Below are 27,722 nucleotides of genomic sequence, written 5' to 3' on the forward strand. Positions count from 1 at the left end.
CCTCATCAGTGCAGCCTATCAGTGCCCATCAGTGCTGCCTATTTGTACCACCTCATCAGTGCAGCCTCATCAACGCATATCGGTGAAGGAGAAAAATTACCTGTTTGCAAGATTTGATAATAGAAACAAAGAAAAACTGTTTTGTTTTCTAATTTTTTGCTTTTTTTTTGTTTATAATGAAAAAAATAAAAACCCCAGTGGAGATTAAATACCACCAAAAGAAATCTCTATTTATGTGAAAAAAATTATAAAAATTTCATATGGATACAGTGTTGCATCATCGTGCAATTGTCGTTCAAAGTGCGATAGCGCTGAAAGCTGAAAATTGGCCTGGGCAGGAAAGGGGTGGAAGTGCCCGGTAGGCAAGTGGTTAAAGTGGCTATTGCTTGTCTTATTTACCAACACATTTTAGATAGTGGACAGCCTTTACTCCCTTAGTAAATCAACCCCTTTGAATCACTGACTAGTAGTCCGTTGTTCAGTTTAGGGTCTTAGAAAGAAATAAAGCTTTTGGCTCTACATAACAGACAGTCAAACTAGTCTGTTCAGAAAGAGGTTAGAAGTGGTAGTCCCTGTATTTCTTTCATGACTGATTTACTTCAAATGATCAATTATTACTGTAAAAATAAAGGTGTATTTTCATGTCAGATTAAATATGTAAATAATAATGATCCCATAGTTTTAAGAATATCTGTTTTTAGTTAAACAAGTACCATGTGGTTTTCCAGCTGTTAGAGAGCACCAGGTTTTCCAGCTGTTATGAGCGCAAAATGCTGGAAGATCTGAAGCCCTGACTCCGCATGTCCTTTTCCTGTAATACCTGAGGCGTGGACAGGGTTAAGTCCATGGGTGCTTTTTTCACACACTTTTCCTGTAAGGTTAAACACTGGCCTTTGAATTCCATGCACGCCCTATGTGTATAAATACAGAGGGGGGGGGCCTGGGAGTCTCTCTGGAATTCTGCCAGCCTGCTGGATAACTGGCTCTGCTGTTATGGAGAGAATGTGAAAAAAAAAAATCTCGCCAGTTCTGCAGTAATTTCCTTCCTTCTAAACCCCAGTCAGATTGTGCTTCTCTTACAGTACAGTGACACGGGCCATATTATTACAGCACACTGGAGACTACAGCCTGCTAACTCCGATCTGCTGGATGGACTGTGTGCGTAGTGGCAACATGTACATCGCTCCTCTTGTGTTGCTGTTGCTGATGGTGTTGAATGGGAGCCTGACAGGTAATTATAGTGTTTCCTGAAATAACTCTGTGACAGATCTATGCATACAAACATAGGCTCATCTTGTCTTACAAGGGCTTGCCTCTCAATGAGGTGAAAGCACCAAGCTGCACTTTAGCATAGCATAGGTAATGAATTTCAAGGCAAGTTTTGTTAGTTTTTGCACTACCATACAGGATCTTCTTTGGGGAAGGATTGTGCTTTTTTTTACCATGAACTTTTATTATGTGAGCACCTAAAAATTGCTCAGAACATGCACTTTTCCTGAACTATTTTTTTTTTTTCTTCAACTCCAATTGAATTCAATGGATACAAAAACACCCCATTCCACTTCAAAAGTAGCTTGTGTGCCTTTTTGAGGTTCTGGTGTTGATGTACAGGCACCTGTGAATGGGGACAATGTGACTACAAAACATACAGGTGTTAATGGGGGCTAAAGATCCCCCAACCATGACACTTTTGATGTCTAATACTGCCGAACCCATATTAAATAGTTTGAATTTTCAGTACGTTGTTTTAGAACTTTATACTGGTACTGAAAAAATTCATAGTTTGAAATGACTGAACTGTTTGGAACCACTTGTCTTGCTGTTCTGTTGATCTAAAATCTTCAATACTTTCCGAGTCTCTGACCTGGAGCAATTGTGGAGATCAGAAAGTTCATTGTTCCTGTGACTTAAGTAGCTTAATTTTTTCCTAGTCGGTTACTCAAATTATGGAGACCATAGATAGCCAGGCAACAAGCATTTTTAGGAATGCAGCCTGTGTAATTCAGTTTTTTTTTAATAACTAGCGTGTGATGATATTGATAGAAATAAAACTTCCATGGACAGATAGGGATTCCAGGGTGCCAGATACTGTAACACAATTGTTTCCAAAAATGTGCTAATTGGTGCACTAAAGAGGAACTAAAATGTGAAGTCTGAACTCAAAAAAGGCAAGCAGAATGCAAAAGACTAGTCACCAGTGTTACATGTGCTTTAACTTTAATGTGAAGCGGATGATCATATAAGCAATAACATTGAAAAAGGCAAGTGATTGCTAATTTTTAAATGTACAGTACTTTTAGAATTGCTTGTTGTTTTAGTATTACATGCAAGGGAAATGGCAAATTTTACACAGATTTCACAGGGATTCTACTGTCTCCATGGGATCAATTACTGTACATTGACAAAATCATTACTGACTTGTCCACCATGTTAGAAACGCAGCCTGTTTGACATTTGCCAATTTATCAGTTGTTTTGTTTTTATACGTAAAGTATACAAATTATATAATTATATGATTCGTTCTTACAGCATATCATTTTTAATTTTGTTATAGCTGTTACGTCTCAATCTGGACATTAATAACAAAACTTCAAAGTTTGTTATTAGAAAGATCAATGCCTATAATTGTAATGTGAGAGAAGAGAAAAGCTTCTCAGTATACGTTCCATGTGTTACACCTGAACTAAACTGTAATTGTACAAATAAATGAGATGAATGAATGTTCACTTTTATGTGTACCCCACTGTCAACTGCCAGTGTATGTCCACTGTAAGAAGTGAAGAATAGTAAATAGACTGGGCATTGTCGTCTATAATTGGCTGCCATTTAGTTCCTATAAAAAAAAAAAATTGTCCCCTGCAATGAAGCACGGTAATGCTACCCACTATTTTCATTTTGTTTACTCAACCAAAATTGATTAGATTGAAAGCCAGCATCCTATTTAACTTGTCTAGCTAGGAAAAAAATTTATATCACAATGTGCATTTTCTGGTTGGTTGTAAACCTCCAGCTAGGGATACATTTAGTGCAGATCCTGATTCTGTTTGAAGTACTACTGTTGATATTCAGTGTAGGGATCAGGAGAGTGCTAAATTTCCCCAACAACTTTACACTTTTAGAAAAAATGTCCCCCCCCAAAAAAAAATCCTGCACGAATCCGCATATTCACGCCTCTCAGGACAAAAGGACAAATCTTTGATACCCCCACCCCTTCCCGGCATACCCCTCCTCTCAGAACAAACTCCCCCCCCACTTGCACAAAACCAGGATAAATCCTCTTCCATCCCATTCCCCCCAATCCCCTTTCTAGTACAAATCCTTTTCCCCTCAAAATCCCCAATTCCACCACCTTCTAGTACAAATCAACTTCCTCAACCTCATTTCTCCCTTTCTCAGGACAAATCCTATTTACCCCCCAAATAATCCTTGCAGTACAAATCCCCTCCTTCTAGCACAAATCCTACCCCCGCCCTCCCCCAAATCACCCTTCCCAGCATAACCCCCCCCCCAATTCTCTTAAACAGTACAAATACTGTAGCTGCTGACTTTTAATATATGGACACTTGCCTGTTCAGGGATCCAGCAATGTCTTCATCCGAGCCAGATTCTTCAATCTGCTTCGGATACAGGTGCCAGCATCTTAAGTACCGGAAACCGTCAGTGCAGCCACGCACAGTCTCCTGCTTTGTATGCGCGGCGCACACTGCGCTTTGTGAATGGTCCCACAGTCTTCTGGGATCTGTGAAGTGGCTGGCTTTCTGTGAAGTAGGAGTGCATACCCCCCAAAAAGTGCGAAATGTGTCTTCCCCCCCCCCCCACTCCAAGCACAAATCCTCTCCTTTCCCTCCCAGTACAAATGCTCTTGCCTGCAAACACTTCCCCAGCACAAATCCTGTTATTCCCCCACACAGACTTCAGCTGCAGCAGCTCAGTGCAAAGTTTTTCCTCCCAGGCTGGTCCTCCTGTTATGTCATAAGACATGTCAGAGCCGAGGAGGAGCCTAGGGGAAGCTTCCCTTGGCTCTAAAGTGAATTGCTGACAGGTAGGAGAGATCCTGGATGCTGCAGTGCTGGCAATTGCTGCACCAGGGACCTGGGGCACTCTGCAGGAGATGCAGTCACATGCCCTGGGGCCCCAGCACCGGTGATGCCACTGGCGACCCCCACCCCAACAGGGGCATCTGGGTAGAACAACAGGCAGTATATGAAGGAGCGGAGTGTGGGTAGTATGCAGTGGGCAATACATGACAATGCATTACATGGCAATACATTCAATAGTATGACGGCAGGTAGTATGTGCAGGAGAGGAATGTTCAGGGTTTGATGGCAGTTTACAGAAGGTTACTGTAGAGGGCATGAGAGGGGGCAGTATGTGCAGGTGATGAGTGCAGAGGGTATAAGAGAGGGCAGTATGTGCAGGAGAGGGGTGCAGAGGGTATGAGAGAGGGCAGTATGTACAGGGAGAGGAGTGCACAGAGTATGAGAGAGGAATGTGCAGGAGAGGAATGTGCAGTATGTGCAGGAGAGGAATGTGCAGGGTTTGATGGCAGTTTACAGTAGGTTACTGTAGAGGGAGAGGAGTGCAGAGGGTATGAGAGAGGGCAGTATGTGCAGGAGAGGAGTGCAGAGGGTATGAGAGAGGGCAGTATGTGCAGGAGAGGAGTGCAGAGGGTATGAGAGAGGGCAGTATGTGCAGGAGAGGAATGTGCAGGGTTTGATGGCAGTTTACAGTAGGTTACTGTAGAGGGTGTGAGAGGGGGCATTATGTGCAGCAGATGAGTGCAAAGGGTATGAGAGGGGGCAGTATGTGCAGCAGATGAGTGCAGAGGGTGTGAGAGAGGGCAGCATGTGCAGGAGAGGAGTGCAGAGGGTATGAGAGAGGGCAGCATGTGCAGGAGAGGAATGCAGAGGGTATGAGAGAGGGCAGCATGTGCAGGAGAGGAATGCAGAGGGTATGAGAGAGGGCAACATGTGCAGGAGAGGAGTGCACAGGGTATAAGAGAGGGCAGTATGTGCAGGAGAGGAATGTTCAGGGTTTGATGGCAGTTTACAGTAGGTTACTGTAGGGGGTGTGAGAGGGGGCAGCATGTGCAGGAGAGGGGTGCAGAGGGTATGAGAAAGGGCAGCATGTGCAGGAGAGGAGTGCAGAGGGTATAAGAGAGGGCAGCACGTGCAGGAGAGGAATGCAGAGGGTATGAGAGAGGGCAGTATGTGCAGGAGAGGAATGTTCAGGGTTTGATGGCAGTTTACAGTAGGTTACTGTAGAGGGTATGAGAGGGGGCAGTATGTGCAGGAGAGGAGTACACAGGGTATGAGGAGGGGACAGTGTGTGCAGGAGGGGGGTACAGAGGGTATGAGAGAGGGCAGTATGTGCAGGAGAGGGGTGCAGAGGGTATGAGAGAGGGAGGTATGTACAGGGAGAGGAGTGCACAGGGTATGAGAGAGAGCAGTATGTACAGGGAGAGGAGTGCAGAGGGTATGAGAGATGGCAGTGTGTGCAGGAGAGGAGTGCAGAGGGTATGAGAGAGGGCAGTATGTGCAGGAGAGGAGTGCAGAGGGTATGAGAGAGGGCAGTATGTGCAGGAGAGGAATGTTCAGGGTTTGATGGCAGTTTACAGTAGGTTACTGTAGAGGGCATGAGAGGGGGCAGTATGTGCAGCAGATGAGTGCAAAGGGTATGAGAGGGGGCAGTATGTGCAGGAGAGGGGTGCAGAGGGTATGAGAGAGAGCAGTGTGTGCAGGAGAGGGGTGCAGAGGGTTTGAGAGGGGGCAGTATGTGCAGGAGAGGAATCCAGAGGGTATGAGAGAGGGCAGTATGTGTAGGAGAGGAGTGCAGAGGGTATGAGAGAGGGCAGTATGTGCAGGAGAGGAATCCAGAGGGTATGAGAGAGGGCAGTATGTGTAGGAGAGGGGTGCAGAGGGTATGAGAGAGGATAGTGTGTGCAGGAGAGGAGTGCAGAGGGTATGAGAGGGGGCAGCATGTGCAGGAGAAGAATGCAGAGGGTATGAGAGGGGGCAGTATGTACAGGGAGAGGAGTGCAGAGGGTATGAGAGAGGGCATGCAGAGGGTATGATGGTAGATAGTATGTACAGAAGTGAATTGTTGAGCCTATGATGGCTGGCAGTAAGTGCAGGATAGGAATGTGAAGGGTATGAAACTATGAAAGAGATGCGTGCAGAAGGTATAACTGCGGGTGATATATACATAATAATAACATGATAACGGCACTATAATGTTTGTAAGCAATGACCTCCACTTACAAGCTGTCAGCTCTAACAATACTCAGCCATACAAATGACCTCTTCTGCAGTACACAGTGACCCAGATCTGCCACTTTTAGCATGCATTAACCACACGCACAGAAAACTCTTTCATGTAACTCACTGTGATTACTAAAAGCGTTTTATAATTCTTGTCCTGTGTATAATAAATGGGGATACCATCTGTGTGGTCTGCACTATTTACAGCGGAGAGCTTGTGTTTCCAATTGGATTGCACATGTGAAGGACAATGGGCCTCCATACTTGCTGAACCTGAATTAAGCATGCAGAAAGTGAAGGCATGGGAATACCAGAACTTTGGATTTTCATACTTTAAGTCATTTTGACTTGAATACATTGACACCTTTGAAAAGGCATGACGAGTTCCGAAGGAGATTTAAAAACCAGTAACAAATTTTGAGTTAAGATTTCCTTTGAAGGCATTGTAAATCTTCCTACCTGCACCTGTACTTGCAAGGTCTCATTTGGCGCCCTGTATGCACAGCCTATAGTAATGTAAATCTTCAATTTTCGGAGTCAGCAATTTGCTTGTGTTCAGATATGGGGCACAGGTTAATAGAGGAACTCTGAAGTCTGAGAACTAACATTTCCTGTGAAGAAACTACATATCCCGTAATCCGTGGGTCTCTCAGTGCTCTGCAGGTGAAAGCTACTTAGATTGGAAAGCCACAAAGAGGCCGATCATTCACAGACACAGAGAGTTTACTGATTCAGCCGAAAGATGTGTTTTTAAATTATATTAGCAATTCCACATTCCTGATAGAACGCAAAACAGATAACAACACATGCCCTGGAATCTTTGACCTAGAAACCAGAAGTTGTCTTGTTCCTTTATGATTATGAACAGGCTAGATGTAGCAAACCATGGACATAGGGAATCAATCAGCCATGACACTACAAACTGCAGCCACAACATGTGAGGCCAACATTACAAGGGAAGACAAATAAACAGCACAGGGAATGTAGCTATACCAATACCTATTAAAAAAAATGACATTTGAAAGGGTACAATGCCTTATTAAAGCCCCCTTTCCAGCCTGCTGCCCACAGCACACTTTTACCCTTCCCCCACCTCTAACTGGCTGCTGCCAATAAAAAAAAAGCTACCTAATTGCCCATTTACTCACCTAAATCCCAAATGTGACACTCCAGTTAAAAATCCTCCGTTTTTCTTTTGTGTACAGGAGGCATAGTCCTCCTTTGGGGGTCCATGACGGCAGCTCTCCTATTGGCTGTACAGCGGTACGATACTTGAAGGATCCAGAAGAGGAAAAGGAGATATGAGAGAGGTTTTATGTTTTACCCGAGACAAGTTTTAAGAAATGGTTAGAAGCATTATTTTTGTAATTTGTTTAGGTATCTGTTTTTGGGATCCCAGATTTAGCTTTAATCTTTTAAGGCCTGCTACTGCTACTTACTACTTTTGCTATTATTATATTACTGCTGCTACTACTACTTACTAGCCTGCTGAGTAGTAAACTTGTCCATAATAGTGTGATTTAAGCTTTTGGGATATAGCGTCATTAATTTTTACTTTGGGGGGGCTCTGAGAACCATTTTAATAAGCCAAAAATTGGTGTAAAGTTCTTCACTTTATAATTAGAATCTTCACCAAAGAGAAGGGAAAAGGTTCATCTTCCCATTCACCATTTGCAAAGGATTCTTCTCAGCAAGAACTGAGAAATTGTGAATGAGCTGGATCTAGCCAATTAGGAATATTCCTTTAAACACTGTGGATGCTTGATCTAGGTGGTATCCATTTGCCTGTGGGGATCAAGAAGAATGGGCCATGCTTTAAAGGGGGGTTGCCTTTTTTTGGATCAGCTGCAGGTTTAGGATTTGAAGGATACAAGGTGATTTTCTTTAATTTTGCCCTTTGGTTGAACTTATGGTATCTTTTTTTTTTTTTTTCAAATGCACTATGTAACCTGGGGTTCATCTCTAATTTATGGCCTGATGTGAACAAGCGAGTCCAACTGTCCATGTAGTTTGGAGAATTTTACTACATGCTGCTATTTTATAGCCTGGCTTAGAGAACTCTGTGCTCTTTTATGTAATAAGCCATTTCATTGCTCTAAACAGGATAAATCAGACAGTTACCTGGGCTGTTTTGTGTCATTGCTCTGTTTCAATTGTATTTTAACATTAGCCTGATTTTAAACATGTCTTTTATATTAGGTGAAAATTGAGACTTTTCACTTGAAAGGTATAGTATTCCAGATGTCTACAAGTCACAATCCCATCTCTGGGATTTAAGGCATCTTCTTCATCCTGCTGATTTCTACGTTGAGAGGCAATATGCATGCAGAAACAGAGCTCTGTACTTTGTATATAATTGTACTTGTAGTGTAAACTATTCTTACAAGCAGTTTACAGGGGGTAACAGATCAGTGAAAGTGTATTGTGTACAGATAATGCACGCATAGCCTCTGTAGATTCTCCCTAGTGTATTGCTGCTTGTGATTAGAATAAAAAAGCAAGGTGGTCTTGTGCTCGGAATTATTACCGAACGCTTCCAGGATTCGGACTCTGAGCTTAGTCATATGGTCTCCCAATTTACATTGGTCTGGTATGTCCAAAGGAAAAGACTACCTGTAGGGAACCTACTAGTGACTTGTCATTGGTCCTCTGCTTGAACTTTTTGGGCACAAATTCCACAGTATACATCCTCCTTACCTGACTTTAGCTCACAATGACCTCTATATGCATGTTGATGTAGGGATAGTACAATAAGTCCCATAGGGCAGGGAAAGATATGTTGAATCCAATTACCCTGTATTGGCAAGTATATACAGTGTATATTAAGAAATACATTTTGCAATTTCCAGTTAAATGAGAGAAGAATTAAAATTGTTTAAAATGAATTGTGCTAGTACTAATATCACTGTAGGGAGTCCTTACAATGCCAGTAATTGCTCTTTAGGAGTTTCCAGTTGTGGCCTGCCCTCTTTGTGATTGGTGAGTTTTCCTGGTCAAGACAGAGCTAGGTAGTGCAGAGATGCTTGTGATTAGAGATGAGCGAATTATTCAAAAATTCGATTCGGCTGATTCGCCGAATTTGTGGAATAAATTCGATTCGATGCGAATTTATTCGCTGCGAATTTAACTTATAAAAAGGGTTTCTAGGCTTCAGAGAGCCTTTATATTAGTGCAGAACACTGTACCTTTAATTTAAATGCCCTTGGAGTCTGCTGGGGAAGAGAAATAATACTGTCAGTCAGTATGACATGCAGATGAGTGCCGTCGATCTTAGAATCACCGCACACTTCACTCATTTGGGCAGTCACGGGGCCAAAACCAGAGTGTGGAGCCACAGTGTGGCGGTGGAGGCAGCAGCAATGGGAGGCCATACAGCACCCTATGACAAAATGGAACCCACCAGCAGTGTGAGGAGACCTGAAAGTGGCACATGGCAGAGTGTGGCGATGGAGACAGCAGCAATGGGAGGCCGTACAGGGACCCATGACACACTCTGGACCTGGCAGCAGCATGAGGAGGCGGTACAGGGGCCCATGACAGATTACGGGCCTGGCAGCAGCATGAGGAGTCGGTACGGGGGCCCATGGCAGATTACGGGCCTGGCAGCAGCAATGGGAGGCCATACAGCACCCTATGACAAAATGGAACCCACCAGCAGTGTGAGGAGACCTGAAAGTGGCACATGGCAGAGTGTGGCGATGGAGACAGCAGCAATGGGAGGCCGTACAGGGACCCATGACACACTCTGGACCTGGCAGCAGCATGAGGAGGCGGTACAGGGGCCCATGACAGATTACGGGCCTGGCAGCAGCATGAGGAGTCGGTACAGGGGCCCATGGCAGATTACGGGCCTGGCAGCAGCAATGGGAGGCCATACAGCACCCTATGACAAAATGGAACCCACCAGCAGTGTGAGGAGACCTGAAAGTGGCACATGGCAGAGTGTGGCGATGGAGACAGCAGCAATGGGAGGCCGTACAGGGACCCATGACACACTCTGGACCTGGCAGCAGCATGAGGAGGCGGTACAGGGGCCCATGGCAAGAAGAAGAAGAAGATGAGGAAGAAGAAGAAGAAGAAGTAGGATGAGGATGAAGAAGAAGAAGAAGAAGAAGTAGGATGAGGATGAAGAAGAAGAAGAAGTAGGATGAGGATGAAGAAGTAGGATGAAGAAGAAGTAGGATGAGGATGAAGAAGAAGAAGAAGAAGAAGAAGTAGGATGAGGATGAAGAAGAAGAAGAAGTAGGATGAGGATGAGGATGAAGAAGAAGAAGAAGTAGGATGAGGATGAAGAAGAAGAAGAAGTAGGATGAGGATGAAGAAGAAGAAGAAGAAGAAGAAGTAGGATGAGGATGAAGAAGAAGAAGTAGGATGAGGATGAGAAGAAGAAGAAGTAGGATGAGGATGAGAAGAAGAAGAAGTAGGATGAGGATGAAGAAGAAGAAGAAGAAGAAGAAGTAGGATGAGGATGAAGAAGAAGAAGAAGAAGAAGAAGTAGGATGATGATGAAGAAGAAGAAGAAGAAGTAGGATGAGGATGAAGAAGAAGAAGAAGAAGTAGGATGAGGATGAAGAAGAAGAAGAAGTAGGATGAGGATGAAGAAGAAGAAGAAGAAGTAGGATGAGAAGAAGAAGAAGAAGAAGTAGGATGAGGATGAAGAAGAAGTAGGATGAGGATGAAGAAGAAGAAGTAGGATGAGGATGAAGAAGAAGAAGAAGAAGAAGAAGTAGGATGAGGATGAAGAAGAAGTAGGATGAGGATGAAGAAGAAGAAGTAGGATGAGGATGAAGAAGAAGAAGTAGGATGAGGATGAAGAAGAAGAAGAAGAAGTAGGATGAGGATGAAGAAGAAGAAGTAGGATGAGGATGAAGAAGAAGAAGAAGTAGGATGAGGATGAAGAAGAAGAAGAAGTAGGATGAGGATGAAGAAGAAGAAGAAGTAGGATGAGGATGAAGAAGAAGAAGAAGAAGAAGTAGGATGAGGATGAAGAAGAAGAAGAAGTAGGATGAGGATGAAGAAGAAGAAGAAGTAGGATGAGGATGAAGAAGAAGAAGAAGTAGGATGAGGATGAAGAAGAAGAAGAAGTAGGATGAGGATGAAGAAGAAGAAGAAGAAGTAGGGTGAGGATGAAGAAGAAGAAGTAGGATGAGGATGATGAAGAAGAAGAAGAAGAAGAAGTAGGATGAGGATGAAGAAGAAGAAAAAGAAGAAGAAGAAGTAGGATGAGGATGAAGAAGAAGAAGAAGAAGAAGTAGGATGAGGATGAAGAAGAAGAAGAAGTAGGATGAGGATGAAGAAGAAGAAGAAGAAGAAGTAGGATGAGGATGAAGAAGAAGAAGAAGTAGGATGAGGATGAGAAGAAGAAGAAGAAGAAGTAGGATGAGGATGAAGAAGAAGAAGAAGAAGTAGGATGAGGATGAAGAAGAAGAAGTAGGATGAGGATGAAGAAGAAGAAGTAGGATGAGGATGAAGAAGAAGAAGAAGAAGTAGGATGAGGATGAAGAAGAAGAAGAAGTAGGATGAGGATGAAGAAGAAGAAGAAGAAGAAGTAGGATGAGGATGAAGAAGAAGAAGAAGAAGTAGGATGAGGATGAAGAAGAATTCCAGTGCAGCAAAAAGTGTATCTGCAGAGAGCTCCGCTATTTCTGACAGTTCTCTGACAGTTCCTTCACATTTACAGCGGTTGAAACATTGTATCTATTTGTTTCCGAATAAAAACATCTGTATCCTAAATGGAAACAAATAGATACAATGTTTCAACTGCTGTAAATGTGAAGGAACTGTCAGAGAACTGTCAGAAATAGCGGAGCTCTCTGCAGGGACACTTTTTGCCGGCTGTAGAAGGGATGAAAATCGGCCGATCGGGGAAAATTCGATTCGCGCATCCGAAGTTTGCTAATATTCGGATTCGGCGCGAATCAAATTTTTCCTAATATTCGAAACGAATTCCACTTCGCCAGGTTCGATTCGCTCATCTCTACTTGTGATTATTAACCACTTAAGCTCCCCAAGATTTTACTTCCTTTGTGACCAGGGCATTTTTTATTGCTATTCGGCACTGTGCTACTGTAACTGGTAATTGCACGATCATGCAACACAAATGAAATTTTATATCATTTTCTTTACACATATAGAGCTTTCTTTTGGTGGTATTTGATCGCCACTTTGAAAAAAAAAACATTTTTTACTTTCTGCTATAAAACCTATGCAATAAAAAAAATCTAATTTCTTCCTAAATTTAGACCAAAATGTATTCTGCAACATGTCTTTTAAAAAAAAACTCAATAGGTGTATATTGGTTAGTTTGTTTGTTTACAAATGATGCTGTGTATATATGCTGGAATTTTTTCTTTTTTTTTTATGCTACTAATAGCAGTGATCAGCGACTTATAGCTGGACTGTGATAGTGGGCAATTTGACACCGGGTGGGAACTGACTGACACTGACATCTCCAATGACACTAATACAGTGATCCGTGATAATCTACACTGTCACTGCACTAATGACACTGGCTGGGAAGGGTTTAACATCTAGGGGCAATCAAAGCAATAATTGTGGGCTTAACAAGTGTAATGTGTGCTGCTTTTAATAAGAGGTCTGACTGTTTTATCTTCCTGCTTTGCAGGGGGGAAAAAAACAGCCACATATCTGCTCCATGTACAGAGCCCTGTGCTGTTAGTAAACACAGGGCTCTGTATTGTGATTCGCTAAGTTGAAAGTTGATAGCAAATTTGGTACTTTGGGGCAGTGGGTGGGCGTTCATCCTTTACTCGGAAATGCTGGATCACATACATCTACGCGATCCAGTGCTGAGCAGCTGCCCTGTCACAGTATAAGTACATGGGGCGGTCCGCAAGCTGTTAAACAGAAGAGTTCGGAAAACCTAGGGAAGCACTGACCACATTGGACTGATATTGCATTGAGAGTAGGAGGAACTAGTAGAGGAGTAATGATACTGAGGCCTAGTAAAGTCCTATTCATGGCTAAAGAAATTGTGGAGAGACAAGCACATCAAAAGAAAAGTGTGGCTCAAGAGTTAGTAAGAACCATTTGGGGGAGCTTCAGCATTAGGTGCTCATGGACAAGCATCTAGAAATTGATTTTTTACTGTAGCATAGTTGTCACATGAGAAGGTTTTCCTTCTGCTTCAAAACCATTGCATTACAGGACTTTTACATAACAATTACATACAGATACAAACATGCTTTTACATGCAATTGCTAGTGCTAAAAAAATGAAAATGTAATTTAAAATTTTTAACTTTTACTTGTATTAACTAAATAGATTTTCTGCTAGCTTTCCTTTAAAAAGATATCTCCCCTTTGGAGCCTTTAGGTTCTAGGACTGAATAAAGGAAAGTCCTGGGTGTGGCTGTGCCCATTCTACCTCTGTACTGATTGTAACTCTAAACTAAATGCAGAAATAACAGAATAATGAATTGAAGATTTAACATTTTAATTGGATTCTGAAATAACATGGTCCCATGTACCATAAATAAATAAAAAGATTTATGTAGAATTCTTAGAATCCAAATTTCCCATGACATGGATCACATGATCTTATCTAATCTTACTTGAATCTTGGTGGCTGTCCAGAGTTCATGTGAGCTGCATTTCTGCAAAAACACCGTCATAATATTATACAATCAGTGGGTATTGGAAGATCTATACTATGTATAAGTGTACGTGTGAATATTTGTCCATCAGTGTTCACTTGTCATTAGCATTATAGACATTGATTTAGGGGACATTTGGGGTGAACAAATCAAAACTGAGCTGTCAGTTTTTTTTTCTTTCAGCCCGCTGGGTTGAACAAAAGAAAATAAAAACTAGTAGTGTGTACCCACCGCAACACCTTAAATGCCAGATTACTATGGTGCAACACCATGCATTGTGCTCAATGTGCACATGCCCAGCTTCTGCCTTTCCTTCTAAAGGGTGAGTTGTTAAAGGGCAGTAAAAACATGACTCAGCCATGGAGTTTTACCATCCCCAACTGCTAGTGTAAGCAAGGCCATAAAGGCATTGTAAACCTTCCTGCCTGCAACTTGTGTTATTCACCTATATAAGATGTGCATTGATCCTGTAGTTTCATGGTGTCATTTGTCAGCCTGTACACATATGCCTATAGTACAGTAAATCTTCAAATTCCTTTGTCAGCAATTTATTTATTATTTCAGGTAATTGTATAGCGCTGTTAATTTAGGCAGCGCTTTACATATATTGTACATTCACGTCAATTTCTAACACATTGTTTTCAATCATGCCTGTTCATATCAATGCGACGCTGTGCGGTGCAATTTTGAAAAAGATTCCTGTGCTACTTTGGATGTGGTTAGCATACTCTATGGAGCCAAATCGCACCAAAGTCACATCAAAGTTGCACTACAAAATTGTGCTGAAATTCATAGAAAACTCATCGTAATAGTGAGATCCAAGCCAAAGTGATGGCAGGCAAGGTACTGATTGGAAATTGCCTTGTCCTATAGTACAGAACAACATTTCATAAGTCAGGGCCTGGACTGAGCGAAGTATAAGGGAGGGCCAGCATGACTGGGGCGTGCAGACGAGGCAGAGAGTGTAATTTGGGTGGAGTATAGGCAAGGAAAAGGGGATGGGGGGTGGTTACTTACTTGATTGGTGTAGGCAGCATTGTGGGTGGTCTTGCAGGTTTTGAATTGGGGGGTTGTGTCTTGTCGGAGTCAGTCGGAGCTTGTGCCATCACGGAGGTGGTTTCTTCTTCTCTTGCTGGTACCTGCGGCGACAAAAAGCTAGGCCATGAGTGACTTGGACGGGATGCTATCCCAATTGCGGGCGGCAGCTGAAGCCAATGGCTCAGGGTGGTTAAGGGAGAGGCTGTCAGACATGCTGCAAGGTACCAGGCCCGCGTCACCGGGCCCTTCTACTGGGTGCACACGTGCTTGGCGGTCTGTGCCTCCGGTGCGCTTTAGCCCAGAGGTGACAGCTCGGGTTCTGCACCGTTCTGGGAGCCCCTTAGGGGACCCACCAGCTCCGCCGGTGAAGCGTCGGCCTGCTTCTCCGGGGAGGGCTGGGAGGAATCCTCGTCGCTGGCGGACCCCTGGCAGGAGCACATCTACTACCACCCGCTCCCCAGCCAACTCACCGTTTATTCTGGACCATGCGGCTGGCCCTGCAGGCTCCGGGCCTACAGCGGTGGCAGCCCGGCGTGGGAGGAGTGGCGGGCGGCCTTCGGAAGGGCCTGGGTCAGCGTCCCCAAGGAGCAGAGGATCGGGCTCTCCGGAATCACGGCGGGCCCAGGAGGGTGCCGCCTCGTCACAGGCCGGGACCTTGAGGTCGGGGCCATCTTTAAGTGCGGATCGAACACGAAGTGGGCGGGGCTTAGCGGCTCGGAGCTCTGGGCCGGCAGCCAGTGATGACATGGCCCCTGTGTTCGGCCCGGGCTTTGGAGCCGGGGATCCACATCTCCCTCACCGGCCTGCGGCTGCTGGGCTCCCCTCTGCCGCCCGGCGGGCCTCCCTGAAGTCGGCGGTGCGGAGCGTGAGCTGGGCGGGGCCTGATGATGTCACTCCCGGGCGCCATCTGGGCTCGGGAGCTGGGAGGAGACCTTCCTCCGGAAATCAGCCTGCGGCTGCTGGGCGTGTCTCGGTGGCCCAGCGAGCCTCTCGAGGGGGGGCGGGGGGTGCTGAGGTCACCCCTGTGCGCCGCATTGCTCCAGGAGCAGGAGAAGGCCCCTTGTCAGTTGGGGCTTCGGCTGCGTCCCAGCGAGCCCAGCGTGGGAGGAATGATCCGGCGGCTCTGGGCTCTGGTGCGGTGGATGCTGCCAGCCGTTCAGTGTGCCGACCGGGCCCAGGAGCTGGTGAAGAGCCTGGAGCGAGGCCTGGTGCGGCCTGGGATCCGGTGGATGCGGAGAGGAGATCCGAAGGGGAGCTCAGCGGTTCCGAGGAAGATGCGGTCCCTTCATCCCTGCCTGGATCTGGATTGGCGGCTGTGGGTCCCGGCGAACGACTGCAGCCTGGTGAGTTGAATTCAGGGGCTGTTTCTTTGTCTTCTTTAGTTTCTCTGTTTGAGGGGTTTCGGGACCTGGGGAGTGGCGTTTCTGTTTTGGCGGAGAGGGGGTTTGGGGCTGCAGGGCTTAACGTGGGGTCTTTGGGGGGTTCCCCGGGGGCTGATGGTGTTGTCGGTATGATGTTGTCCGGTTTTAGGGAAGTGTTGGCTCGTTGTGAGGCGGGGTTGGTCGCTAGGACTTCGGCGCCACCTTTGGCTGCTTGGTCGGGGATGCAAGATGCGGCATCAGGGAGCGGTGTCGGCCCCGGGGGTGGTAGATACGGAGCTGCTGGGGTCCCCCCGCAGGTGATTACGGTGGCTGGGCCGCAGGTCTCTGGAGTCGCGGCCGCAGTGCGATCGGCAGTGGTGGGTTCTGTTAGCTCTGGTTCTGAGGCTCTGAGGGGGGAAGCGGCGGCGGATCACGTTGGGGTTGATGGCGGAGATAAAGGGGTTACGGGGTGTGATGGTGGGCGAGTATGTGGAAATATTTTCTTTATTGCCGTTGGAGAAATTCAACTTAGATAAAGTTCGGCCAGATGAGAGTAAGAGGGAGGAGGAAGAAAAGCGGCAATATCGTTTGATTCCCCGCTCGTTCTCTAATTGGCTTCAGGCGTTTGCCATTTTGGCAAGCGTTATTGGAGAGAAGTCACCTGAGCATTGTTCCCCACTTTTTTGTTACTTGGATGCCATAGGGGAAGCTCAGAGGGTTTATGGGGGCATCGCGTGGTTACGTTATGACGAGCAGTTTCGTCAGCGTATGGCGGTTAGGCCATCTTTGCGGTGGGACCATAAAGATATCGGGCTGTGGATGAAGCTCATGACTCCCGTGAGGACCTCGGCTCATCCCTTTCAGGGGGGGGCCAGAAGTGCAGATACGGTTGCGCAGCCGGCCGTGCTTAGGAAGGGCTACTGCTGGCAGTTTAATGAGGGATCGTGCAGGTTTGGATCCGGCTGCCGATTCCGTCATGAGTGCTCGGGTTGTGGGGGGGCCCATCCATTGTCCCGGTGTTTCAAGCAAGGAAGGGGGAGAGGTGGTGACACTGGAAAAAGGGAAGTCGCCAGTGAGGGTAGGAAGGATGTTGCCGTTTTTAAAGCGGTACCCTGATCAGGCGGCGGCGACCCTGTTGCGGCGGGGTTTTTCGGAAGGTTTTTTGATCCCCTGTCTATTGGCGGTAGTTCCTCCAGCGGCGGATAATTTGAGGTCGGCGCGGCGCGGTTGCGAGGTTATCAGGGCAAAAATTGACAAGGAGGTGTCCTTGGGCCGCATGGCTGGTCCGTTTGTGGACCCCCCTATGCCTAATTTGGTAATTTCGCCGCTGGGTGTTGTTCCCAAGAAAGAGCCTAATTAATATAGACTCATTCATCACCTGTCTCATCCGCAGGGGGGTTCGGTCAATGATGCTATTGACCCAGGTTTGTGTTCTGTTTCCTACACTTCTTTTGACGTGGCGATTTCATGGGTGCGGCGGTTTGGTCGGGGTGCCCTGTTGGCAAAAACTGATATTGAGGCGGCGTTTCGCCTTTTGCCGGTGCATCCTAGTTGTCTCCGATTGCTGGGTTGCAAATGGGAGGGGTGCATATTTGTTGATCGTTGCTTGCCTATGGGCTGCGCCATTTCTTGTTCTCTATTTGAGACTTTTAGTTCTTTTCTTGAATGGGCGGTTAGGGATGTTTCTGGGCTCGCATCTGTCATCCATTATTTGGATGATTTTTTGTGTATTGGCCCTCCGGGTAGTTCCATCTGTGCGTCGTTACTGAGCACGGTGGAACATGTGTTTGAGCATTTTGGCGTTCCTTTGGCTTCGGATAAGACGGTGGGTCCGACAACGGAATTGTGTTTTTTGGGAATTATTGTCGATACGAAGGCCATGGAATGTCGTTTGCCTCAGGATAAATTGGAGGAGCTCCGGGGGTTGGTGAGTTCAGTGGGTCAGTGTAGGAAGATTCGGCTTCGGGAATTGCAGTCGTTACTAGGCAAGTTAAATTTCGCTTGTCGCATCATGCCCATGGAGCGTATATTTTCCAGGCGTTTGGCGGCTGCCACGGCTGGTGTGGCGGCCCCGCATCACAGGGTTCGGCTGCGAGGTGAGCTACGGGATGATTTGGGGGTATGGAGGTCGTTTCTCGATTCCTATAATGGAAGATCACTTTGGTTGGATGGGGTCGTGTCCAATTTTGATTTGGAACTCTTTACGGATGCGGCGGGCTCGGCCGGTTTTGGGGCCTATTTTCAGGGTCAGTGGTGTGCGGGTTTGTGGCCTTTGCAATGGCGGGAGGTGGGTCTGTTGCGCAATCTGACCTTACTGGAGCTTTTCCCAATCGTTTTAGCTGTTTCTTTGTGGGGTGCAGTTTTCCGGAATAAACGGATTCGCTTTCATTGTGATAATTTGAGCGTGGTTCATTCCATTAACCGTGTTTCGGCCATGTCTAGGCCGGTGGTTCGTATGTTGCAGCGGTTGGTTTTGGACTGTTTCAGTCTCAATTGTTTTATTTCGGCTGTACATGTTCCGGGCGTGGATAACTCAGTTGCTGATGCTCTATCTCGTTTTCAGTGGGACAGATTCCGTCGGTTGGCACCAGAAGCGGAGCAACGCGGTATCGATTGTCCGGATCACTTGTGGAGCATTGCCTTGCCTCTTCAGCGGCCTTGATTCAGACATCAGTTTGCGCGTCCACTTGGGTTTTCTATGAGAAGGTGTGGCGGGAATGGCTGGAGCTGGTGAGTGAGGTGGGGGGTGGTTTAGGGGTGGATGATGCCCTATGCCTCCTGCTTTATTTCATCGGTAGGAATTTTGAAAGGGGTGTTTCCGCAACTTTGATGTCTCGCAAGCTGGCAGGGTTGGCTTTTCATTTAAAACTGGCGGGGGGTCGTGACGTGACGAAGGATTTCCTTGTTCGGCAGGCTATGCGGGGGTACAGAAAAGGCCGTTCCATCCCTGATTCTAGACAGCCGGTTTCTTTTGAGGTTCTTCAAGTGGTGGTTGGCCAGTTGGATCATATTTGTTCCTCGTTGTATGAGGCGATTTTGTTCCGAGCGGCTTTTGTGCTGGCATTTTTTGGGGCCTTTCGGGTTGGGGAGTTGGTTAGTCGGACTAAGTGGGGCGAGGGTGGTTTGGCCGTGGATGAGGTGGTCTTGCTGGGTAGTGGGTTGCGTATTTTTCTGCGCAAGTCAAAAACGGACCGTTTGGGTCGGGGTACCTGGGTGGAATTGGCTGAGATTCCGAGTTCTCGGCTTTGTCCGGTACGGGCGGTTAGGCAATTTCTCAAGGTGAGACCTGACCTTCCTGGGGTTTTCTTTTTGCATACGAATGGGATGGCTCTGTCTAGATTCCAATTTGGGGCAGTGTTTAAACTGTGTTTGCAGTCTGCCGGGTTGGGTGTGGAACATTACTCGTCTCATTCGTTTCGCATTGGGGCAGCTACGGAGGCCGCCCGCTGGGGGTTAGGTGATCAAGTGGTTCGTCGGATTGGGCGTTGGGATTCGGATAGGTTCAAGTTATATGTGCGCCCTCAGCTCTTGTGATAAAAAAAAAAAAAAAAAAAGAGGTTTTGGTGTTGTGTGTTGGTCTCTGTGGTACTTGTATTTTGTTAACTTTGTGTTTTTGTTTGTTTTGTGGGGGCCTTTGTGGTGAAGGTTCTACCTCCTCCCTTCTTTTGTGTGTTTCTTTGCAGGTTCCGAAGGCTGCTTGGTTTGGATCTTGGGCCATTCATATGTTTTTTGGGGGGCTAAGAGAGCGGATGTTCGTCCAGAGGGTCGGCAACTGGGATTTGAGAGGGGGGAGGCGAGGCTTCGTTGGCTTGGAGTGCCGGGAATGTTGTGGTCCAGGGTGGTCCCGGAAATTCATCGCTATGCCCGTTTGGACCGGCCTCCAGATGTTTTGGTATTGCATGTGGGGGGTAATGATCTCGGGTTGCGCTCCATGCGGGAGGTTATCCGGGATATCAAGTTTGATTTTTTGCGGATTCCCGGACACAGTGCTGGTATGGTCGGACATAGTGGCCCGTGCTTATTGGCGTATGGCCCGTTCCGTCGCAAAAATTAATAGGGCTCCGGTTAAGGTGAATAAGGAGGTGGCGCGTTTTGTGGTGAGGAATGGTGGCCTAGCAGTCCGTCATAGGGAGCTGGAGGAGGAGTCCTGGCGGTATTTGCATTCGGATGGGGTGCATCTTAATGCAGTTGGGATTGACCTGTGGTCCTTGGGCCTGCAGGATGGTATCCAACGTGGATTACGTGTGTGGCGGGCTACACAAGTGTAAGGGTTCACACTCGTGTGCTGTGGCAGGGGTCGATGGGTCTTTGAAGGCGGTGGTGGAGTGACAAGTTGAGGAATTATGGGTTGGGCCCATCGTAGGTATGGGTGTCCCTTCCCAATAAAAGGTCATATTGGTAATGTGGGAGTTCATTTGGCTGTATCTGGGTTAAGTAACAGTAGTATTGTCCCCGAGGCGGTGTAGTAGCGGCTGGGGGCCTTTCATTGAGTAGTAGATACAGCCGAGTTGGTGATGGGAGTAATGGTGCCTTCAGAGACCTTGGACCCGGGTGGTAATTTACTGTCAGGTATCAATTGAGTTATTGTAAGATATTTATGTTGAGTTATGTTAAATAAATGGCTGCTATGGCCGGTTTTACACCAAAAAGTGAGTTGCGTGTTTATTTGGGGGGAAAGGTTTTGAAGGGGTGGTGGTGTTTTAAAGGGGGTAGGTAAGTATTAGCCTCGGGATTCTGCAAGTCCAACAGTCAAGTCAGGGCCTGGACTGAGCGAAGTATAAGGGAGGGCCAGCATGACTGGGGCGTGCAGACGAGGCAGAGAGTGTAATTTGGGTGGAGTATAGGCAAGGAAAAGGGGATGGGGGGTGGTTACTTACTTGATTGGTGTAGGCAGCATTGTGGGTGGTCTTGCAGGTTTTGAATTGGGGGGTTGTGTCTTGTCGGAGTCAGTCGGAGCTTGTGCCATCACGGAGGTGGTTTCTCCCGCCCTCCCGCCCTGAAGTTGGTTTGTATTCTGTTTGTTGTGTTGGTTATAGTTTTGTCATTGTGTTCGTTCTGGTGTTGTTTTTGTTGTTTGGTGGTTGTTCGTGGTGTTTGTTTTATGTGGGTTCATGGTGTTTGTTCAAGGTTCAGGATAGCTGTTGTGTCCTGAAGTGTTTGTTCGTTTGTCATGGCAGCTGGCAGGGGTCGATGGGTCTTTGAAGGCGGTGGTGGAGTGACAAGTTGAGGAATTATGGGTTGGGCCCATCGTAGGTATGGGTGTCCCTTCCCAATAAAAGGTCATATTGGTAATGTGGGAGTTCATTTGGCTGTATCTGGGTTAAGTAACAGTAGTATTGTCCCCGAGGCGGTGTATTAGCGGCTGGGGGCCTTTCATTGAGTAGTAGATACAGCCGAGTTGGTGATGGGAGTAATGGTGCCTTCAGAGACCTTGGACCCGGGTGGTAATTTACTGTCAGGTATCAATTGAGTTATTGTAAGATATTTATGTTGAGTTATGTTAAATAAATGGCTGCTATGGCCGGTTTTACACCAAAAAGTGAGTTGCGTGTTTATTTGGGGGGAAAGGTTTTGAAGGGGTGGTGGTGTTTTAAAGGGGGTAGGTAAGTATTAGCCTCGGGATTCTGCAAGTCCAACAGTCAAGCTTTATCCATGGTTCAGGGTTGTACATAATACTTTTGTCATTATCAGATTCTAGTCACTGTATATCTGCAAACATTTTTTTTAATTATTATTCTCCTAAATTGACAGTTTGATGAAAGGGGAAGTTAGCTATTCGTTGGTGTTACATGCATACAAACCTTTAGTTTAAGGATATCTGTATCTAGCTAATAGGGTGTTTCACTTTGACAGAAACAATACCCTGAAAATTTTTAGTATTCTGAAAGACTCCTCATCTATCATCTGGCATCCATTTAGAAAAATCCCAGTCTGTAATGGATTATTCTATCACATGATGCATAGTGCTTTTCAGTAGTTTTGCCTGTGTGTTGTAATGCTTTGACTGCATGGCCACTGGGAATTTATAGCTTAGTGCACGCAGACCTAGCGATGTGTATATTTAGATATTCTGCCTAAGAATGTACAGTCTGTACCCCCAGCAGAGCAATAATGCTGGAAAAGACACAAACGGCTGAGAAATGAGCTGCAAACTAGTCAGCCTGCCGCTGAAGTGGCGTGTGTGCAAGACCTACTGCTTCAGAAATTACCAGACAGCATATGGCCAGGAGACCCATACCTCCTTTTGAACTTGAGAATGAGGGACAGTTTAAGAAGACGTTGGCCTGCTATGCACACAGCTGCAAAAAATAGATATGGTTAAATTTCGCTAAATCTTGGGCGTGGCTTAATAGTCTGACTAAAATCAAGTAATAAAACCTGGATAGTATCCCAAAATAAGTGTGTTACCTGTACACACTGTCCCTCCCTCTCTACACACTGCCCCTATTTTCTCTGCATACACTGCCCCCCCTTTAAAGCAACAGTAAACTGCAGGAAAAAAAAAATTCTCCTGCAAAGTAATGTCATAATGTGCTAGTATACTTTAAAACAAAGCCCTCCAGCAGCGAGCTGTCACCGCTGTAGAGGCTTACATCTTCACCCAGTTCTTCTTCCAGGTTCACTATCTCTGGCCGCCTGGGAGGCCAGGCCGAGATGACGTCACTCCCGCGCATGTGCACAGGAATCCTGGGCCACGGCACACGACTCTGAAGGAACATGTTGATCCTTCAGAGTGCATGCGCCGGCCTAAGATTAATATTATTATTACAGGTACTTATATAGTGCCATCAATTTATGCAGCACTTTACATATATTTATTGTACATTCACATCAGTCCCTAACCCTCAAGGGGTATACAATCTAAGGTCCCTAACTTACATTCATACATACACATACTAGGGCCAATTTAGACAGGTTCCAATTAACCTACCAGCATATCTTCGGAGACCCACGCAGGCACAGAGAGAACATGCAAACTCCAGGGAGGGATTCGAACCAACGACCCTAGTACTGCCAGGTGGAAGTGCTAACCATTTAGCCACTGTGCTTCCCACAAAAAAAAGAGAGAATATCTCCTAAATGGTGCATGTTTAAGAGATATTCATTTTACCTACAGGTAAGCTTTATTATAACATTATATTATATTTTATTCTGGAAATAAGTTGCTGGCACCAAAAAGTGTGACACACCAACCTTGGAAAATAAACAAACAAAAATAGTGCAGCGCTAAATCATAAACTAACACATACAGTGGGGCAAAAAAGTATTTATTCAGCCACCAATTGTGCAAGTTCTCCCACTTAAAAAGATGAGAGAGGCCTGTAATTGGCATCATAGGTAGACCTCAACTATGAGAGACAAAATGAGAAAAAAAATCCAGACAATCACATTGGCTGATTTGGAAAGAATTTTTTTGAAAATTATGGTGAAAATAAGTATTTGGTCACCTACAAACAAGCAAGATTTCTGGCTCTCACAGACCTGTACCTTCTTCTTTAAGAGGCTCCTCTGTCCTGCACTCATTACCTGTATCAATGACACCTGTTTGAACTTGTTATCAGTATAAAAGACACCTGTCCACAACCTCAAACAGTCACACTCCAAACTCCACTATGGTGAAGACCAAAGAGCTGTCGAAGGACACCAGAAACAAAATTGTAGACCTGTACCAGGCTGGGAAGACTTAATCTGCAATAGGCAAGCAGCTTGGTGTGAACAAATCAACTGTGGGAGCAATAATTAGAAAATGGAAGACATACAAGACCACTGATAATCTCCCTTGATCTGTGGCTCCACGCAAGATCTCACCCCGTGGGGTCAAAATGATCACAACGGTGAGCACAAATCCCAAGACCACACGGGGGGACCTAGTGAATGACCTAAAGGCTACCAACAGTAACACACTACGCCGCCAGGGACTCAGATCCTGCAGTGCCAGACGTGTCCCCCTGCTTAAGCCAGTACATGTCCGGCCCGTCTGAAGTTTGCTAGAGAGCATTTGGATGATCCAGAAGAGGATTGGGAGAATGTTATATGGTCAGATGAAACCAAAATAGAACTGTTTGGTAGAAACACAGCTCGTCGTGTTTGGAGGAGAGAGAATGCTGAGTTGCATCCAAAGAACACCATACCTACTGTGAAGCATGGGGGTGGCAACATCATGCTTTGGGGCTGTTTCTCTGCAAAGGGACCAGGACGACTGATCCATGTACAGGACAGAATGAATGGGGCCATGTATCGTGAGATTTTGAATGCAAACCTCCTTCCATCAGCAAGGGCATTGAAGATGAAATGTGGCTGGGTCTTCCAACAAGACAATGATCCCCAACATACCGCCCGGGCAACAAAGGAGTGGCTTCGTAAGAAGCATTTCAAGGTCCTGGAGTGGCCTAGCCAGTCTCCAGATCTCAACCCCATAGAAAACCTTTGGAGGGATTTGAAAGTCCGTGTTGCCCAGCGACAGCCCCAAAACATCACTGCTCTAGAGGAGATCTGCATGGAGGAATGGGCCAACATACAAGGAACAGTGTGTGCCAACCTTGTGAAGACTTACAGGAAACATTTGACCTCTGTCATTGCCAACAAAGGATATATAACAAAGTATTGAGATGAACTTTTGATATTGACTAAATACTTATTTTCCACCATAATTTGCAAATAAATTATTTGCAAATCAGCCAATGTGATTGTCTGGATTTTTTTTCTCATTTTGTCTCTCATAGTTGAGGTCTACCTATGATGCCAATTACAGGCCTCTCTCATCTTTTTAAGTGGGAGAACTTGCACAATTGGTGGCTGACTAAATACTTTTTTTGCCCCACTGTACATAAAAGATCATCAATGCATAATATATGTACAAAACAATCCCAGTGTCAATCCATTTATCGTATGGACTTGTCCTTTGAATTGAAAAGTGATAATTCAATAAATTATAATGAAAATAGTGATGACACAAAATGCAAAAGTCCAATCATTAAAGTGCGTATCCAACTTTGAATAGTGTCCAAATAGTGCAAAGAGAAAGAGATGGCCAAAATTCTTCTTCCCAGCACCACCAGCAATGTGCACTCCTACACTTGTATGCACTCACTAGAGGGTTACATAGTTAGTCTGGCTGAAAAAAGACAAAAGTCCATTCAGTTCAACCATTAAAAAAAAGTTATAATCCTATACACACAGTTGATTCAGAAGAAGGCAAAAAAAACCCCAGCAAAGCATGATCCAATTTGCTCCTGCAGGGGAAAAAAATTCCTTCCTGATCCCTCAAGAAGCAATCGGATATTCCCTGGATCAACTTTACCTATAAATGTTAGTATCCAGTTATATTCTGTGTATCCAAGAAAGAATCCAGAACTTTGTTGAAAGAAATCCACTGAGCTGGCCAGAACCAACTCTTGAGGGAATCTATTGCACATTTTCACAGTTCTTAATGTGAAGAAACCTTTCCGTATGGAGATTAAATTTCTTTTCCTCTAGATGTAAAGAGTGCCCCCTTGTCCTCTGTGATGACCTCAAGGTGAATAACTCTACACTGAGTTCACTTAATGAACCACTGATGTATTTATACATTTTGATCATATCCCCCTTAATCTCCTCTTCTCAAGAGAGAATAAATTCAGTTCCTCTAATCTTTCCTCATAGCTGAGCTCCTCCATTCCTCCTATCAGTTTGGTTGCCCTTCTTTGTACTTTCTCCAGTTCCCCAATGTTCTTTTTGTGAATTGGTGCCCAAAACTGAACTGCATATTCCAGATGAGGTATTACTAATGATTTGTACCGGGGTAATATGATATCTCTCTCTCTGGAGTCTACACCTCTTTTAATACAAGAGAGGATTTTGCTCGCTTTAGAAACCGCAGCTTGGCATTGCATGCCATTATTAAGCTTGTGATCTACCAGAACCCCCAGATCCTTCTCCACCATTGATTCCCCCGGTTGTACTCCCCCTAGTATGTATGATGCATGCATATTCTTAGCCCCCAAGTGCAGAACCTTACATTTATCAACATTAAACCTCATTTGCCACATAGCTGCCAAATTAAACAGTGCATTGAGGTCAGCTTGTAAATTGAAGATATTCTGTAAGGGCGTTATTCCACTGCACAGCTTGGTGTCATCTGCAAAGATTGAAATGGTATTTTTAATCCCAGACCCTATATCATTTATAAATATATTAAAAAGTAAGGGTCCTAACACTGAACCTTGAGGTACACCACTGACAAACCTAGACCATTCAGAATATGAATCATTAACCACTATTCTCTGAATACAATCTTTTAGCCAGTTTTCTATCCATTTACATACAGATTTTTCCAAGCATGTAGACTTTACCTTACACATTAGCTGTGTGTGGGGAACTGTGTCAAACACCTTTGAAAAATCCAAGTATACCACGTCCACTGCCACCCCTCTGTCCAAGGTTTTGCTCACCTCCTCATAAAAAGAAATCAGATTTGTTTGACAACTTCTGTCTTTCATGAATCCATGCTGTCTGTTGCTTAAAATATTTTTTCCCAGCAAGAACTCATCTATGTGGTCTTTTATTAAACTCTCCAGTATCTTCCCAACTATAGAAGTTAACCTAACAGGTCTATAATTACTTGGTAAAGATTTTGACCCCTTTTTTAAATATTGGCACCACATTGGCCTTACGCCAATCCAGTGGTACTATACCAGTCATTAAAGAGTCCCTAAATATCAGAAACAAGGGCTTTGAAATGACAGAGCTCAATTCTTTAAGGACCCGTCGGTGTATGCCATCCGCTCCAGGTGATTTTATTCACCTTTATTCTGTGTAAATATTTCTGGATCATATCAGTTTTGAGCCAATGTGGATCATCTGGAGCTGTGTCAATACCATGCCCATTATGGACAAGAGCTCCCCTGTGCTCCTTTGTATACACAGAGCTGAAGAAGGTATTTATTAAATTTGCCTTCTCTTTGTCCCCAGTCACCCAGTAGGGTTAAATTGAAACTGCATGCATCATAACCTCCGTAATCATTCCTGCGTGTCAATTCCTGGTCATCAATTCCAAAGTTCTAGATGGAAAGAGCTCACATCACAGAGCCCAGATAGAAGTATATAGTGTAGTATATTTTATTTAAAACTAAATAAAACAAAGCTAAAACAACCGCGTGGATGCATTAAACAAACAGGCTGTCCAGACTTACAGAGATGGCCGCTGCTCCGAATACCGTAACCAGCAGCGTAACTTCAGCTCGTAAGGCCCCTCCCAATGCGTTGGACAACATATTTCGTATTGCAAGTAATGAGAGAATTCATTCAATAGCCCTTTCCCATTATTACTGATGAACAGTAATTAATCCTGTTCAGAAAAACACCCCCCACTCTACAAATTGCTCATTTATTACAGGAAAAAAACCTTTTAAATCCGAAAACCTTTTGCATTCAAAAACAAAGTGATCTCCCTAGGTGGATCAACTATAT

At 45.2% G+C, this 27,722-nt stretch overlaps 1 protein-coding gene across 1 annotated transcript in view; it reads left to right on the plus strand.

Moving 5' to 3' along the window:
• Positions 1–997: 997 nt before the first annotated feature.
• The window catches only part of PLAC9 (placenta associated 9), a 68,801-nt gene continuing 42,076 nt past the window's right edge, over positions 998–27,722 (plus strand). The window contains exon 1 of the mRNA XM_089682513.1: positions 998–1,231. Within this exon, the coding sequence (XP_089538639.1) occupies positions 1,150–1,231 (82 nt within the window). The 5' untranslated portion in view covers positions 998–1,149. The remainder of the gene's footprint in view (positions 1,232–27,722) is intronic.

Source organism: Staurois parvus, unplaced genomic scaffold (assembly GCF_062004578.1).
Source record: "Staurois parvus isolate SC_StPar_1 unplaced genomic scaffold, SC_StPar_1.0 ptg000291l, whole genome shotgun sequence".
NCBI classification, from domain to species: domain Eukaryota; kingdom Metazoa; phylum Chordata; class Amphibia; order Anura; family Ranidae; genus Staurois; species Staurois parvus.